The sequence below is a fragment of the Lineus longissimus genome, chromosome 3 (assembly GCF_910592395.1).
Source record: "Lineus longissimus chromosome 3, tnLinLong1.2, whole genome shotgun sequence".
In the NCBI taxonomy this organism is placed as follows: domain Eukaryota; kingdom Metazoa; phylum Nemertea; class Pilidiophora; order Heteronemertea; family Lineidae; genus Lineus; species Lineus longissimus.
In genome coordinates this window covers 9,044,264-9,058,126 of record NC_088310.1, presented here as the reverse complement: position 1 = coordinate 9,058,126, position 13,863 = coordinate 9,044,264, and the positions used below count along the sequence as shown (strand labels likewise).

General features: G+C 40.2%; 1 protein-coding gene across 1 annotated transcript; it reads left to right on the top strand.

Annotated features, from left to right (window-relative positions):
* Positions 1-310: 310 nt before the first annotated feature.
* On the top strand, positions 311-4,352 carry LOC135484638 (neuropeptides capa receptor-like). The gene is made up of 2 exons (XM_064766272.1): positions 311-626; positions 3,709-4,352. The coding sequence occupies exons 1-2, from the start codon at positions 311-313 to the stop codon at positions 4,350-4,352; spliced, it is 960 nt and encodes a 319-aa protein (XP_064622342.1).
* The last annotated feature ends 9,511 nt before the right edge of the window (positions 4,353-13,863 follow it).

The window sequence follows — 13,863 nt, the reverse complement described above, 5'->3', positions numbered from 1 at the left end:
CTACGAGTACGAAATAAACATATATATATATAACACACAAAAGCATATGTTAAAAAGTGCGTATCACGTTTTTACTAATTCAAGTATTAGAGCCTTGAGTTTCACGACAGTTTCAGAACTAGTAAAGTAATCGGGCAATTCGGTACGTTGGTGAAAATTCAAACTCATAAAGGGTAATGAGTTGATCTTAGAAATATTCTTTTGATACACGCTTTACATATACAGAGTTCTCATTTGTCAAAAGCCTTATGATAAACCTGGATTAAAGCTTTACAAATGATTTAGTTACCGCAAAAAACGTACATGTACGATGGACCATTTTCAAACCACGACCGAAGTCGAAGGGGCGGAGGACGCACCATCATTTCTTGGATTCCTCAACAAGTTCTTTGGGGCCTACTTAATGCTGGTGGTCATAATCTTTGGGTTTGTTGGCAACATGTTCTCCGTTATTATTTTCATTAGGCAAAGAAGGAGGAACACGGCAGCAAGCGTGTACCTAGTGTCGTTGGCTGTATCAGATACCGGGAACCTGGTGATGAGTTTTCAGACCTGGCTTCATATTGGTTTATTTTACGTCACAAACGGAGATATCAATATCGCGTCTGGCGCCACAGATATTGGTTGTCAGCTCCGAATCTTTGTTTGGAATTGTTTTGTGTTTATGTCGGCGTACATTATCATAGCTTACAGTATAGAACGCTGTGTGGCGGTTTGGTATCCTTTAAAGGTGGCAAGCCTCTTCACCAGTCGACGGCGGAATATCATTTTTGTTATCCTTTTATTAATCTCTTTTACGTTTTACTGTCCAGCGTTTTTAACTTATGTGTCGTCCACGATACAAATCCAAGGCGTTACCAGGCGGATATGTTCGAAAGAGCAAGGCATTCTTCCAACCTGGATATTGGAGGTCGTTACTGCCTGGCTATTCAACACTAATATGGTTGCTCCTGTCTGTATCGTCTTCATCATCAATACTCTGATTGTAGCTGGAGTTTTCCGAGCAGGGAATGATAAGCTCTTTGCTAAAGACTCCAAAACTGAAATACTGCAGAGGAAACTAGTCAAAAATCTGTTCATCGTTTCTTTGATATATTTCCTTTCAATGGCCCCGTATGTTATATTCCGCTGGGTTTATTTGATTACAGGTGCCCCGATATCCCTCCGCGAATGGTCAATCGCAATTTCAAATTTCATTGTTTTCAACTATGCGGTTAATTTCATCATCTACTTGTGTACATTGAAGTTTTTTAGGGATGACGTCAGATATTTATTCTGCGGACGCATATTAGATGATGAAGAACGCGAGACCTAACCAACCATGGACGGTGAGTTGGATATTTTTGAATAAAACATCGCCGACATTCATAGACGTGACGAAGTAGGCTACTCCTAGTTTTAATAACTAAATATAAAAACGAAATACGAAAACCGACAATCAATAATATGATTGAATTATATGCATGCATTCTGATATGAACTATAACGTATAAGAAAATGAGGGCAGCAGCCTACAGCTTATATATTGTATAAATTTACAAAGAAGTTACCACAAATCAAGGTGTCTTTAATAGAAAATTACTAACAATTGATAAAAACGTTCCCGCAAAAACAGTTGCACGGTAACCCAATAAACTGACACTAATGTGTTTTCTCCCCTTACCACGAAACGCCAACGTAAACGTATAATCGCGTGCTTTCTGATTTTATTATGGGACGGTAATAATTTCCTGCTGCTTCTTCATTATCCGTGGTCGTGCCGTCATCAACTTGACAGTGACGGTGTCCATGTTGTAGCTTCGCTGACGATGAAACCATCCTTGGTGTACGTCATCTTATTCCTTAGCCTTTAAAACATCAAAGAAATTCACAGTACATTATAGGCCTATAGATTTTGAATTACGCATCTACTCATCTTACACAATAACATAAACATACTACGGATTAAATAATGCACTTACATCCAACAACTAATCGATACCGTTCAAAATCTGTTTTGCAGCAGATTTTGTGTTCTTCGGTCGTTTTGGCAGATTCGAATTACACCGCCGATCACGCAGAGTAACTATTGGTTCATATAACTTAAAGGAAAAGGCAAAAGCCAGAACTGATTTGCCTTTGAAACTTAAGTTTCAATGAATCGCGCCGTAAAACTGTTGAAAGACCACGGCGTCTATATTGTCATTAGAGTTCGAGTTAGGGCCTTAATACAAGTACCGCCCGTTTCTAAGACTCATCACAGATATATGGAAGTCAAGAAACGCGTTGGTGGAAGTGTTTAGTTGACGGGTTCAAAACGAGCGCCTTCATAACTTGATTGATTGATACACATATACGTAAAATAGGAGACTGCATCGAGGAATCGCAAAGCCACATTGTAAACAACATATTCCATCATGATCGGCAACTTGCTAAACACTGATTCTTTTGAAACGGAAAGCTTGGTAGACAAACGGACGATTCGGCTTGTTCCGTCACGATAATTGTGCAGTAGGCCAAACTTGTGTCTAAGACCCTCTCGTATATGGACGCCAAAGACTTAGAAACGATATGCAATCTGTGTTTCTCCCAACCGAAAAGCAATGCAAATAGCATCTTCGACACTGGTCCGCCACCTTTCGCATACATAACCAAGATAAGGCGTAATAGCACCAGAGGAAAAAGCACTTTGCCAGACAAGGGAGTCTACATATACATGTAGTTCATTGCATCAGCACTACAGATACATACAAATGACCCAATATTGTGCAGTACTCATTCGCTCGTGGATGTAAGAGCAAGGTGGTACGAATGAAGAAGTAGCTTCCACCAGTTAAAGGTCAAATTCAAATAAGAAATAGGTGAACGTACTGGATCAGAGTTCGCTCGGGCCGTGTTGAGTGGATTCTTTATATGCAGTGTCCAGGATGAGTGCGTGTGTTTTCGTCTCCGTCACGAAGAGCACCGTTCTATCCTTCTAAAACTGTGTGTACTTCAGAATCTGAGTTCTGTTTGTCTCTCACTGAGGCCGGATATTTTGTTCCTCAAGCGGTGGAATGGTTTTTTTCTTCGGGATCCGTCGACCGTCGACCGTCGACAAAGAGTATTTGTTAAAAAGCGCTTATCACGTTTTTACCAATTCAAGTATTAGAGCCATGACTTTTACGACAGATTCAGGACAAGAAAATAATCGAGCAGGTAGGTTCGTTGACCAATATTAAAATTTGTAAAGGGTAGTGATCTGATCTCAGAAAAATACTTTTCTGACACGTGTTACATATAAATAGTTCTCGTGATCAAGAGCCTAATGATAAATATAAACCTAGTCCAAACTTCACAATTAATTTAGATACAGCAGCAAAAGTACGATGGTGCTTTTTCAAACAACGACCGAAGTCGAAGAATTGGAAAACGCACCGTCATTCCTGGGACTCCTCAACAAGTTCTTTGGGGCTTACTTAATGCTGGTTGTCATAATCTTTGGGTTCGTCGGCAACATGCTCTCTATTATTGTCTTCGTGAGACAAAGAAGGAGGAACACCGCAGCAAGCGTGTACCTAGTGTCGTTGGCTGTGTCAGATACCGGAAACTTGGTGATGAGTTTTCAGACCTGGCTTCATAATGGCTTATTTTACGTCACAAACGGAGATATCAACATCGCGTCTGGCGCCACAGATATTGGTTGTCAACTCCGAATCTTCGTTTGGAATTGTTTTGTGTTTATGTCAGCGTACATCATCATCGCGTACAGTATAGAACGCTGTGTGGCGGTTTGGTATCCTTTGAAGGTGGCAAGCCTCTTCACCAGTCGACGGCGGAACATCATTCTTGTTATCCTTCTGTCAATCTCGTTTACGTTTTACTCTCCAGCGTTTTTTAATTATGTATCGACCACGATCAAAATTCAAGGCATTACCAGGCGGTTGTGTATGCAAGAGCAGGGCATTCTTCCAACCTGGATATTTGAGGCCTTTGAAGTCTTGCTGTTCATCACCAATATGGTTGCTCCTGTCTGTATCGTGTTCATTATCAATACTCTGATTGTAGCTGGAGTTTTTCGAGCAGGCAATAATGAGCATTTTGCTGAAAATTACAATGCTGAAAAATTGCAAAAAAAACTGGTCAAAAATCTGTTCATCGTTTCTTTGATATATTTCCTTTCAATGGCCCCGTATGTTATATTTCGCTGGGTTGATTTGATTACAGGTGCCCCGATATACCTCCGCGAATGGTCAAACGCAATCTCAAATTTTATTGTTTTCAACTATGCGGTTAATTTCATCATTTACTTGTGTACATTGAAGTACTTTAGGGATGACGTCAGATATTTATTCTGCGGACGCATATTAGATGATGAAGAACGCGGGACCTAACCAACAATGGTGAGTTGGATATTTTTGTATAAAACATTGCCGACATTCGTAGACGTGACGAAGTAGGCGACTCCTAGTTTTAATAACTTAATATAACACAAAAAAACGAAAACGGACAATCAATTATATGATTGAAATATATACATGTATTATGATATAAACTTTAACGTATAAGAAAATGAGGGCATCAGCCTGCAGCTTATATATTGTAGAAATTTACAAAGAAGTTACCACAAATCAAGGTGTCTTTAATAAGAAATTACTTACATGTGATAAAAATGTTCCCACAAAATTACTTGCACGGTAAGCCATATAACTGACACCAGTGTGTTCTCACCCCCAACCACGAAACGCCAACATGAACTTATAATCGCGTGCTTATTGCTTTTATTATAGGACGGTAATAATTTCAGCTTCTTCTTCAATATCCATGGTCGTGCCGTCATCAACTTGACAGTGATGTTGTCCATGTTGTTGCTTCTCTGACGATGAAGCCATCCTTGGTGTACGTCATCCTTTTCCCTAGCTTTTTGAAATTTAAAGAAATTCACAGTATAGGCCTATGCAATTTTAATATACTCATCTGAAACAATGAAATATACTTACTACGGATTAGATAATGCACTTACAGCCAACAACTAATCGATACCGTTCAAATCCATATTTACAGCAGCTTTTGGGTTCATCGGTCGTTTAGGCAGTTTCGAATTACACCGCCGATCACGCGAAGTAACTATTGGTTTATGTAACTTAAAGGAAAAGACAAAAGCTGGCATTGATTTGCCATTGAAACTTTAGTTTCAATGAATCGCGCTGTAAAACTGTTGAAAGACCACGGCGTCTATGTTGTCCATGTCATTAGAGGAGAGTCGAGTTGGTGCCTTACAAGTACCGCCCGTTTCTGAGACTCATCACAGATATATGGAAGTCAAGAAACACGTTGGTGGAAGTGTTTAGTTGACGGGTTCAAAACGAGTGCCTTCATAACTTGATTGGCGTCATATAGGAGACTGCATCGAACAATCGCAAAGCCACATTGTAAACAACGTATTCGATCATAATCAGCAACTTGCCAAACACAGATTCTATTGAAATGGAAAGCTAGGGAGACAAACGAACGATTTGGCTTGTACAGTGGCGACAATTGTGCAGACAGCCAAACTTGTGTCTCTCGTATATGGACGCCGAAGACTTAGAAACGATCTGCCATCTGTGTTTCTCTCAACCGAAAAGCAATGCAAATAACATCTTCGACACTGGTCTGTCACCTTTCGCATACATAACCAAGATTAGGCGTAATAACACCAGAGCGAAAAAGCCATTTGCCGGACAAGGGAGTCCTAGTTATGCATGTAGTTCATTGCATCAGCACTACAGGTACATACAAAATGACCCCATATTGGGTAGTGCTCATTCGGTCGTTCCCTGGGAACGTATGTTAGAGCAAGGTGATACGAATGAAGGAGTAGCTTCGACCAGTCAAAGGTCAAATTGAAATAAGAAATAGGTGAACGTGCTGGATCAAAGTTCGCTCGGGCCTTGTTTGAGAAGGTTCTTTACATACAGTGTCCAGGATGAGTGCGTGTGTTTTCGTCTCCATCGCGAGTAGCACCGTTCTATCCTTCTAAAACTGTGTGTACTTCAGAATTTGTGTTTTGTTTTTCTCTCAGTGAGGCCGGTTTTTTTGTTCCTCAAGCGTAGGAATGTTTTTTGCCCTCGGAATCCGTCGACCTTTAGGTTTGTACTGTATAAAACAGAAGAGTATTTGTTAAAAAGGGCATATCACGTTTTTACCAATTCAAGTGTTAGAGCCTTGACTTTTACGACAGATTCAGAACAAGAAAATAGTCGAGCAGGTGGGTTCGTTGACAAATATTAAAATTTGTAAAGGGTAGTGATCCGATATCAGAAAAAATACTTTTCTGACACGTTTTACATATGAATAGTTCTCGTGATCAAGAGCCTAATGATAAATAGAAACCTAGTCCAAACTTCACAAATAATTCAGATACAACAGCAAAAGTACGATGGTCTTTTTTCAAACCACGACCGAAGTCGAGGGATCGGAGAACGCACCGTCATTTCTGGGACTCCTCAACAAGTTTTTTGGGGCTTACTTAATGCTGGTGGTCATAATCTTTGGGTTCGTCGGCAACATGCTCTCTATTATTGTCTTCGTGAGACAACGAAGGAGGAACACCGCAGCAAGCGTGTACCTAGTGTCGTTGGCTGTGTCAGATTCCGGGAACCTGGTCATGAGCTTTCAGACTTGGCTTCATAATGGCTTATTTTACGTTACAAACGGAGAAATCAACATCGCGTCTGGCGCCACAGATATTGGTTGCCAGCTCCGAATCTTTGTTTTGTGGAATTGTTTTGTGTTTATGTCGGCGTACATTATCATCGCTTACAGTATAGAACGCTGTGTAGCGGTTTGGTATCCTCTAAAGGTGGCAAGCCTCTTCACCAGTCGACGGCGGAATATCATTCTTGTTATCCTTTTATTAATCTCTTTTACGTTTTACTGTCCAGCATTTTTAGCCTATGTGTCGTCCACGATACAAATCCAAGGCATTACCAGGCGGATATGTTCGATAGAGCAAGGCATTCTTCCAACCTGGATATTGGAAGCCTTTGCTGTCTGGCTATTCAACACCAATATGGTTGCTCCTGTCTGTATCGTCTTCGTCATTAACAATCTGATTGTAGCTGGAGTTTTCCGAGCAAGCAATAATAAGCACTTTGTTAAAGACTCCAAGACTGAAATACTGCAGAGAAAACTAGTCAAAAATATTTTCATCGTTTCTTTGATATATTTCCTTTCAACGGCCCCGTATGTTATATTCCGCTGGGTTTTTTTTGACTACAGGTGCCCCGATATCCCTCCGCGAATGGTCAACCGCAATCTCGAATTTCATTGTTTTCAACTATGCGGTTAATTTCATCATCTACTTGTGTATATTGAAGTACTTTGGGGATGACGTCAGATATTTATTCTGCGGACACATATTAGATGATGAAGAACGCGGAACCTAACCATGGTGAGTTAGATATTATTGAATGAAACATTGCCGACATTCATAGACGTGACGAAGTAAGCTACTCCTAGTTTTAATAACTAAATATAAAAACAAAATTAGAAAACCGACAATCAATTATATGATTGAAATAAAAACATGAATTATGATATAAACTATAACGTATAAGAAAATGAGGGCATCAGCTTGCAGCTTATATATTGTAGAAACTTACAAAGAAGTTACCACAAATCTAGGTGCCTTTAATAAGAAATCACTTACACGTGGTAAAAACTTTCCCACAAAAATAGTTGCAAGGTAAGCAATATAACTGACTCTAATGTGTTTTCTCCCCCAACCACGAAACGCCAACATGAACTTATAATCGCGTGCTTTCTGATTCTACTATGGGACGGTAATAATACATGCTTCTTAATCATCAATAATCGTGGTCGTGCCGTCATCAACTTGACAGTGACGTTGTCCATGAAGTAGTTCCCGACAGTGAAGTAATCCTTGGTGTGCGTCATCCTTTTCTTTAGCCTTTTAAACTTAAAGAATTTCAAAATACAGGCCTATAAAATTTGAATTACGCATCTGCTCATCTTACACAATAACATAAACATACTACAGATTAAATAATGCACTTACAGCCAACAACTAATCGATACCGATCCTTATTTGCGGCAGCTTTTGCGTTCATCGGTCGTTTCGGCAGATTCGAATTACACCGCAGATCACGCGAAGTAACTATTGGTTCATGTAACTTAAAGGATAAGACAAAAGCTAGCATTGGTTTGCTATTGAAACTTTAGTTTCAACGAATTGCGCTGTAAAATTGTTGAAAGATCACGGCGTCTATTGTCCATGTTATTAGAGGAGATTCGAGTTGTGGGCCTTAATACAAGTACCACCCGTTTCTGAGATGCATCACAGATATATGGAAGTCAAGAAAGGCGTTGGTTGAAGTGTTTAGTTGACGAGTTCAAAACGAGTCCCTACATAGGTTATGATTGATTGATACAAAATATATACGTCATATAGGAGACTGCATCGAAGAATCGCAAAGCCACATTGTAAACAACGTATTCGATCATAATCGGCAACTTCCCCAAGACTGATTCTATGGATACGGAAACCTTGGAAGACAAACGGACGATTTGGCTTGTACAGTGACGACAATTGTGAAGCCGGCCAAACTTGTGTCCAATACCTTTTCGTATGTGGACGCCGAAGACTTTGAAACGATCTGCCTTCTTTGTTTCTCTCAACGCAAAAGCAATTCGAAGTGAACAACATCTTTGACATTGGTCCGCCGCCTTTCGCGTGCATAACCAAGATTAGGCGTAATAACACCAGAGGGAAAAATCCATTTGCCGGACAAGGGAGTCCTAGTTGTGCATGTAGTTCATTGCATCAGCACTACAGGTACATACAGAAGATCCCATATTAGGCAGTACCCATTCTCTCGTTCTCAGGGAACAGATGTTAGAGCAAGGTAGTAGCTTCGGCCAGTTAAAAGTCAAATTGAAAATAAGAAATAGGATGAAGGTGTTGGATCAGATGTAGCTCGGGCCTTGTTAGAAGTTTCTTTATATACAGTGTCCAGCATGAGTGCGAGTTTTTTCGTCGTCGTCATGAGGAGCACCGTTCTATCCTTCGAAAACTGTGTGTACTTCAGAATCGGTGTTTCGTTTGTCTCTCACTGAGGCGGATGATTTTGTTCGTCAAACGGAGGAATGGTTTTTGTCCTCGGGATCCGTCGACCTTTAGATTTTTAAAGTATAACACACAAAAGCGTATGTTAAAAAGTGCGTATCACGTTTTTACAAATTCAAGTATTAGAGCCTTGAGTTTAAAGACAGTTTCAGAATAAGTAAGGTAATCGAGGAATTTGGTACGTTGGTGAAAATTCAAACTCGTAAAGGGTAATGAGTTGATCTCAGAAATATTCTTTTGATACACGCTTTACATATACAGAGTTCTCATTTGTCAAAAGCCTTATGATAAACCTGGATTAAAGTTTTACAAATAATTTAGTTACCGCAGAAAACGTACATGTAAGATGGACCATTTTCAAACCACGACCGAAGTCGAAGGGGCGGAGGACGCACCATCATTTCTAGGATTCTTCAACAAGTTCTTTGGGGCCTACTTAATGCTGGTGGACATAATCTTTGGGTTTGTTGGCAACATGTTCTCCGTTATTATTTTCATTAGGCAGAGAAGGAGGAACACGGCAGCAAGCGTGTACCTAGTGTCGATGGCTGTGTCAGATACCGGGAACCTGGTCATGAGTTTTCAGACCTGGCTTCATTATGGTTTATTTTACGTCACAAACGGAGATACCAACATCGCGTCTGGCGCCACAGATATTGGGTGTCAGCTCCGAATCTTTGTTTGGAATTGTTTTGTGTTTATGTCGGCGTACATTATCATCGCTTACAGTATAGAACGCTGTGTGGCGGTTTGGTATCCTTTAAAGGTGGCAAGCCTCTTCACCAGTCGACGGCGGAATATCATTCCTGTCATTTTTTTATTAATCTCTTTTACGTTTTACTGTCCAGCGTTTTTAGCTTATGTGTCGTCCACGATACAAATCCAAGGCATTACCAGGCGGATATGTTCGAAAGAGCAAGGCATTCTTCCAACCTGGATATTAGAGATCGTTACTGTCTGGCTATTCAACACCAATATGGTTGCTCCTGTCTGTATCGTCTTCATCATCAACACTCTGACTGTTGCTGGTGTTTTCCGAGCAGGCAATGATAAGCTCTTTGCCAAAGATTCCAAAACTGAAATACTGCAGAGGAAACTAGTCAAAAATCTGTTCATCGTTTCTTTGATGTATTTCCTTTCAATGGCCCCGTATGTTATATTCCACTGGGTTTATTTGATTACATGTGCCCCGATATACCTCCGCGAATGGTCAATCGCAATTTCAAATTTCATTGTTTTCAACTATGCGTTTAATTTCATAATCTACTTGTGTACATTGAAGTTTTTTAGGGATGACGTCAGATATTTAATCTGCGGACGCATATTAGATGATGAAGAACGCGGGGCCTAACCATGGTGAGTTGGATATTTTTGAATAAAACATTGCCGACATTCATAGACGTGACGAAGTAGGCGACTCCTAGTTTTTTAAAATAACTTAATATGACACAAAAACAGGAATACGGACAATTAATAATATGATTGAATTATATACATGTATCATGATATAAACTTTAACGTATATGAAAATGAGGGCATCAGCTTGCAGCTTATATATTATAGAAATTTACAAAGTAGTCACCACACATCTAGGTGTCTTTAATAAGAAATTACTTACACGTGGTAAAAACTTTCTCACAAAAATAGTTGCACGGTAAGCAATATAACTGACACTAGTGTGTTTTCACCCCCAACCACGAAACGCCAACATGAACTTATAATCGCGTGCTTCCTGCTTTTATTATGGGACGGTAATAATTTCAGCTTCTTCTTCAATATTCGTGGTCGTGCCGTCATCAACTTGACAGTTACTACGGATTAAATAATGCACTTACAGCTAACAACTAATCGATACCGTTCAAATCCTTATTTACAGTGCTGTAAACAAAACCCGAGCTAACTCTGCTGCTCAGCTTTTGCGTTCATCGGTCGTTTCGGCAGTTTCGCATTACACCGCCGATCACGCGAAGTAAGTATTGGTTCATGTAACTTAAAGGAAGAAACAAAAGCTGGCATTGATTTGCCTTTGAAACTTTAGTATCAATGAATCGCACTGTAAAACTGTTGAAAGACCACGGCGTCTATAATGTCCATGTCATTAGAGGAGAGTCGAGTTGGTGCCTTAATACAAGTACCGCCCGTTTCTGAGATGCATCACAGGTATATTGAAGTCAAGAAAGGCGTTGGTGGAAGTGTTAAGTTGACGGGTTCTAAACGAGTACCTACATGACTTATGATTGGTTGGTACACTTACGTCATATAGGAGACTGTATCGAGGAATCGTAAAGCCACATTGTAAACAACGTATTCGATCATAATCGGTAACTTGCCAAACACTGATTCTTTTGAAACGGAAAGCTAGGAAGACAAACGGACGATTCGGCTTGTTCCGTCACGATAATTGTGCAGTTAGCCAAACTTGTGTCTAAGACCCTCTCGTATGTGGACGCCGAACACATAGAAACGATCTGCAGTCTGTGTTTCTCTCAACGCAAAAGCAATGCGTATAACAACTTCGACACTGGTCCGCCACCTTTCGCGTACATAACCAGGATTAGGCCAGTCTAATTATGTTTAACACCAGAGGGACGAAGCCATTTGCCAGACAAGGGATGGAGTCCTAGTTGTGCACCACAGGTACATACAAATGACCCCATATTGTGCAGTACTCATTCGCTCGTTCCCTGGGAACAGTTGTTAGACCAAGGTGATACTAATGAAGGAGCAGCTTCGACCAGTTAAAGGTCAAATAAAAAATAAGAAATAGGTGAACGTCCTGGATCAGAGTTAGCTCGGGTTTTGTTTGAGAAGGTTCTTTACATGCAGTATCCAGGATGAGTGCGTGTGTTTTCATCTGTGTGACGAGGAGCACCGTTCTATCCTTCGAATACTGTGTGTACTTCAGATTCTGTCTTTTGTCTGTTTCTCGGTGAGGCCGGTTATTTCGTTCGCCAAAAGGAGGAAGTCTTTTTTTCTTCGGGATCCGTCGACCTTTAGGTTTTTAAAGTATAACACACAAGAGTATTTGTTAAGAGCGCTCATCACGTTTTCACCAACACTCAGAATAAGTAAAGCAATCGAGCTGGTTGGTACGTTGACGAAATTGAAACTTGTAAAGGATAGTGAGCTAATTTTGTCGAAAGCTTCACACATAATTTTTCAGCAAAAATACGATGGACCTTTTCCAAACCACGGCCAAAGTTGATGGATCAGACAACGCACCGTCATTTCTGGGACTCCTCAACAAGTTCTTTGGGGCCTACTTAATGCTGTTGGTCATAATCTTTGGGTTCGTCGGCAACATGCTCTCCATTATTGTCTTCGTGAGACAAAGAAGGAGGAACACCGCAGCAAGCGTGTACCTAGTGTCGTTGGCTGTGTCAGATACCGGAAACCTGGTGATGAGTTTTCAGACCTGGCTTCATAATGGCTTATTTTACGTCACAAACGGAGATATCAACATCGCGTCTGGCGCAACAGATATTGGTTGTCAACTCCGAATCTTCGTTTGGAATTGTTTTGTGTTTATGTCAGCGTACATCATCATCTCTTACAGTATAGAACGCTGTGTGGCGGTTTGGTATCCTTTGAAAGTGGCAAGCCTCTTCACGAATCGACGGCGGAGTATCATTCTTGTTATCCTTCTATTCATCTCTTTTACGTTTTACTCTCCAGCGTTTTTGAATTATGTATCGACCACGATCAAAATCCAAGGCGTTACCAGGCGGCTGTGTTTGCAAGAACAGGGGATTCTTCCAACCTGGATATTTGAGGCCTTTGATTTCTGGCTGTTCATCACCAATATGGTTGCTCCTGTCTGTATCGTCTTCATCATCAATACTCTGATTGTAGCTGGAGTTTTTCAAGCAGGCAATGATAAGCACTTTGCTGAAAATTCCAATGCTGAAAAACTGCAGAAAAAACTGGTGAAAAATCTGTTTATCGTTTCTTTGATATATTTACTGTCCACGGCCCCGTATGTTATATTCCGCTTGGTTTATTTGATTGCAGGTGCCCCGATATACCTCAGCGAATGGCAAATCGCAATCTCAAATTTCATTGTTTTCAACTATGCGGTTAATTTCATAATCTACTTGTGTAAATTGAAGTACTTCAGGGATGACGTCAGATATTTATTCTACCGACGTATATTAGATGATGAAGAACGCGGGACCTAACCAACCATGGTGAGTTGGATATTTTTGTATAAAACATTGCCGATATTCACAGACGTGACGAAGTAGGCTACTCCTAGTTTTTATAACTTAATATAAAAACAAAATACAAAGGACCGACAATCACTAATATGATTGAATTATATGCATGTATTATGATATGAACTATAACGTGTAAGAAAATGAGGGCATCAGCCTGCAGCTTATATATTGTAGAAATTTACAAAGAAGTTACCACAAATCTAGGTGTCTTTAATAAGAAATCACTTACATGATGATACACTAGATGCTCTTGCTAAGTTAGAAAGCTGCATCCAAGAGGTGCGGGAATGGATGGCCATCAACTTTATTAAACTCAACGACAAAACAGAATTTATCCTTGTATCATCTGGCTATCAACGACAGGAATTTAGGATTGACCATCCCCTGTCCATTAAAATAGGAGATCAGCTTATCTCAGCGGTGCCTTATGCACGTAACATCGGTGCTATTTTTGACGAACACCTCTCAATGGACCGACACATAAATTCTATATGTAAGTCAGCCTCCTTTCAAATTAACAATATTGGTCTGATCAGAAAAATCCTTAAAGTTGATGCC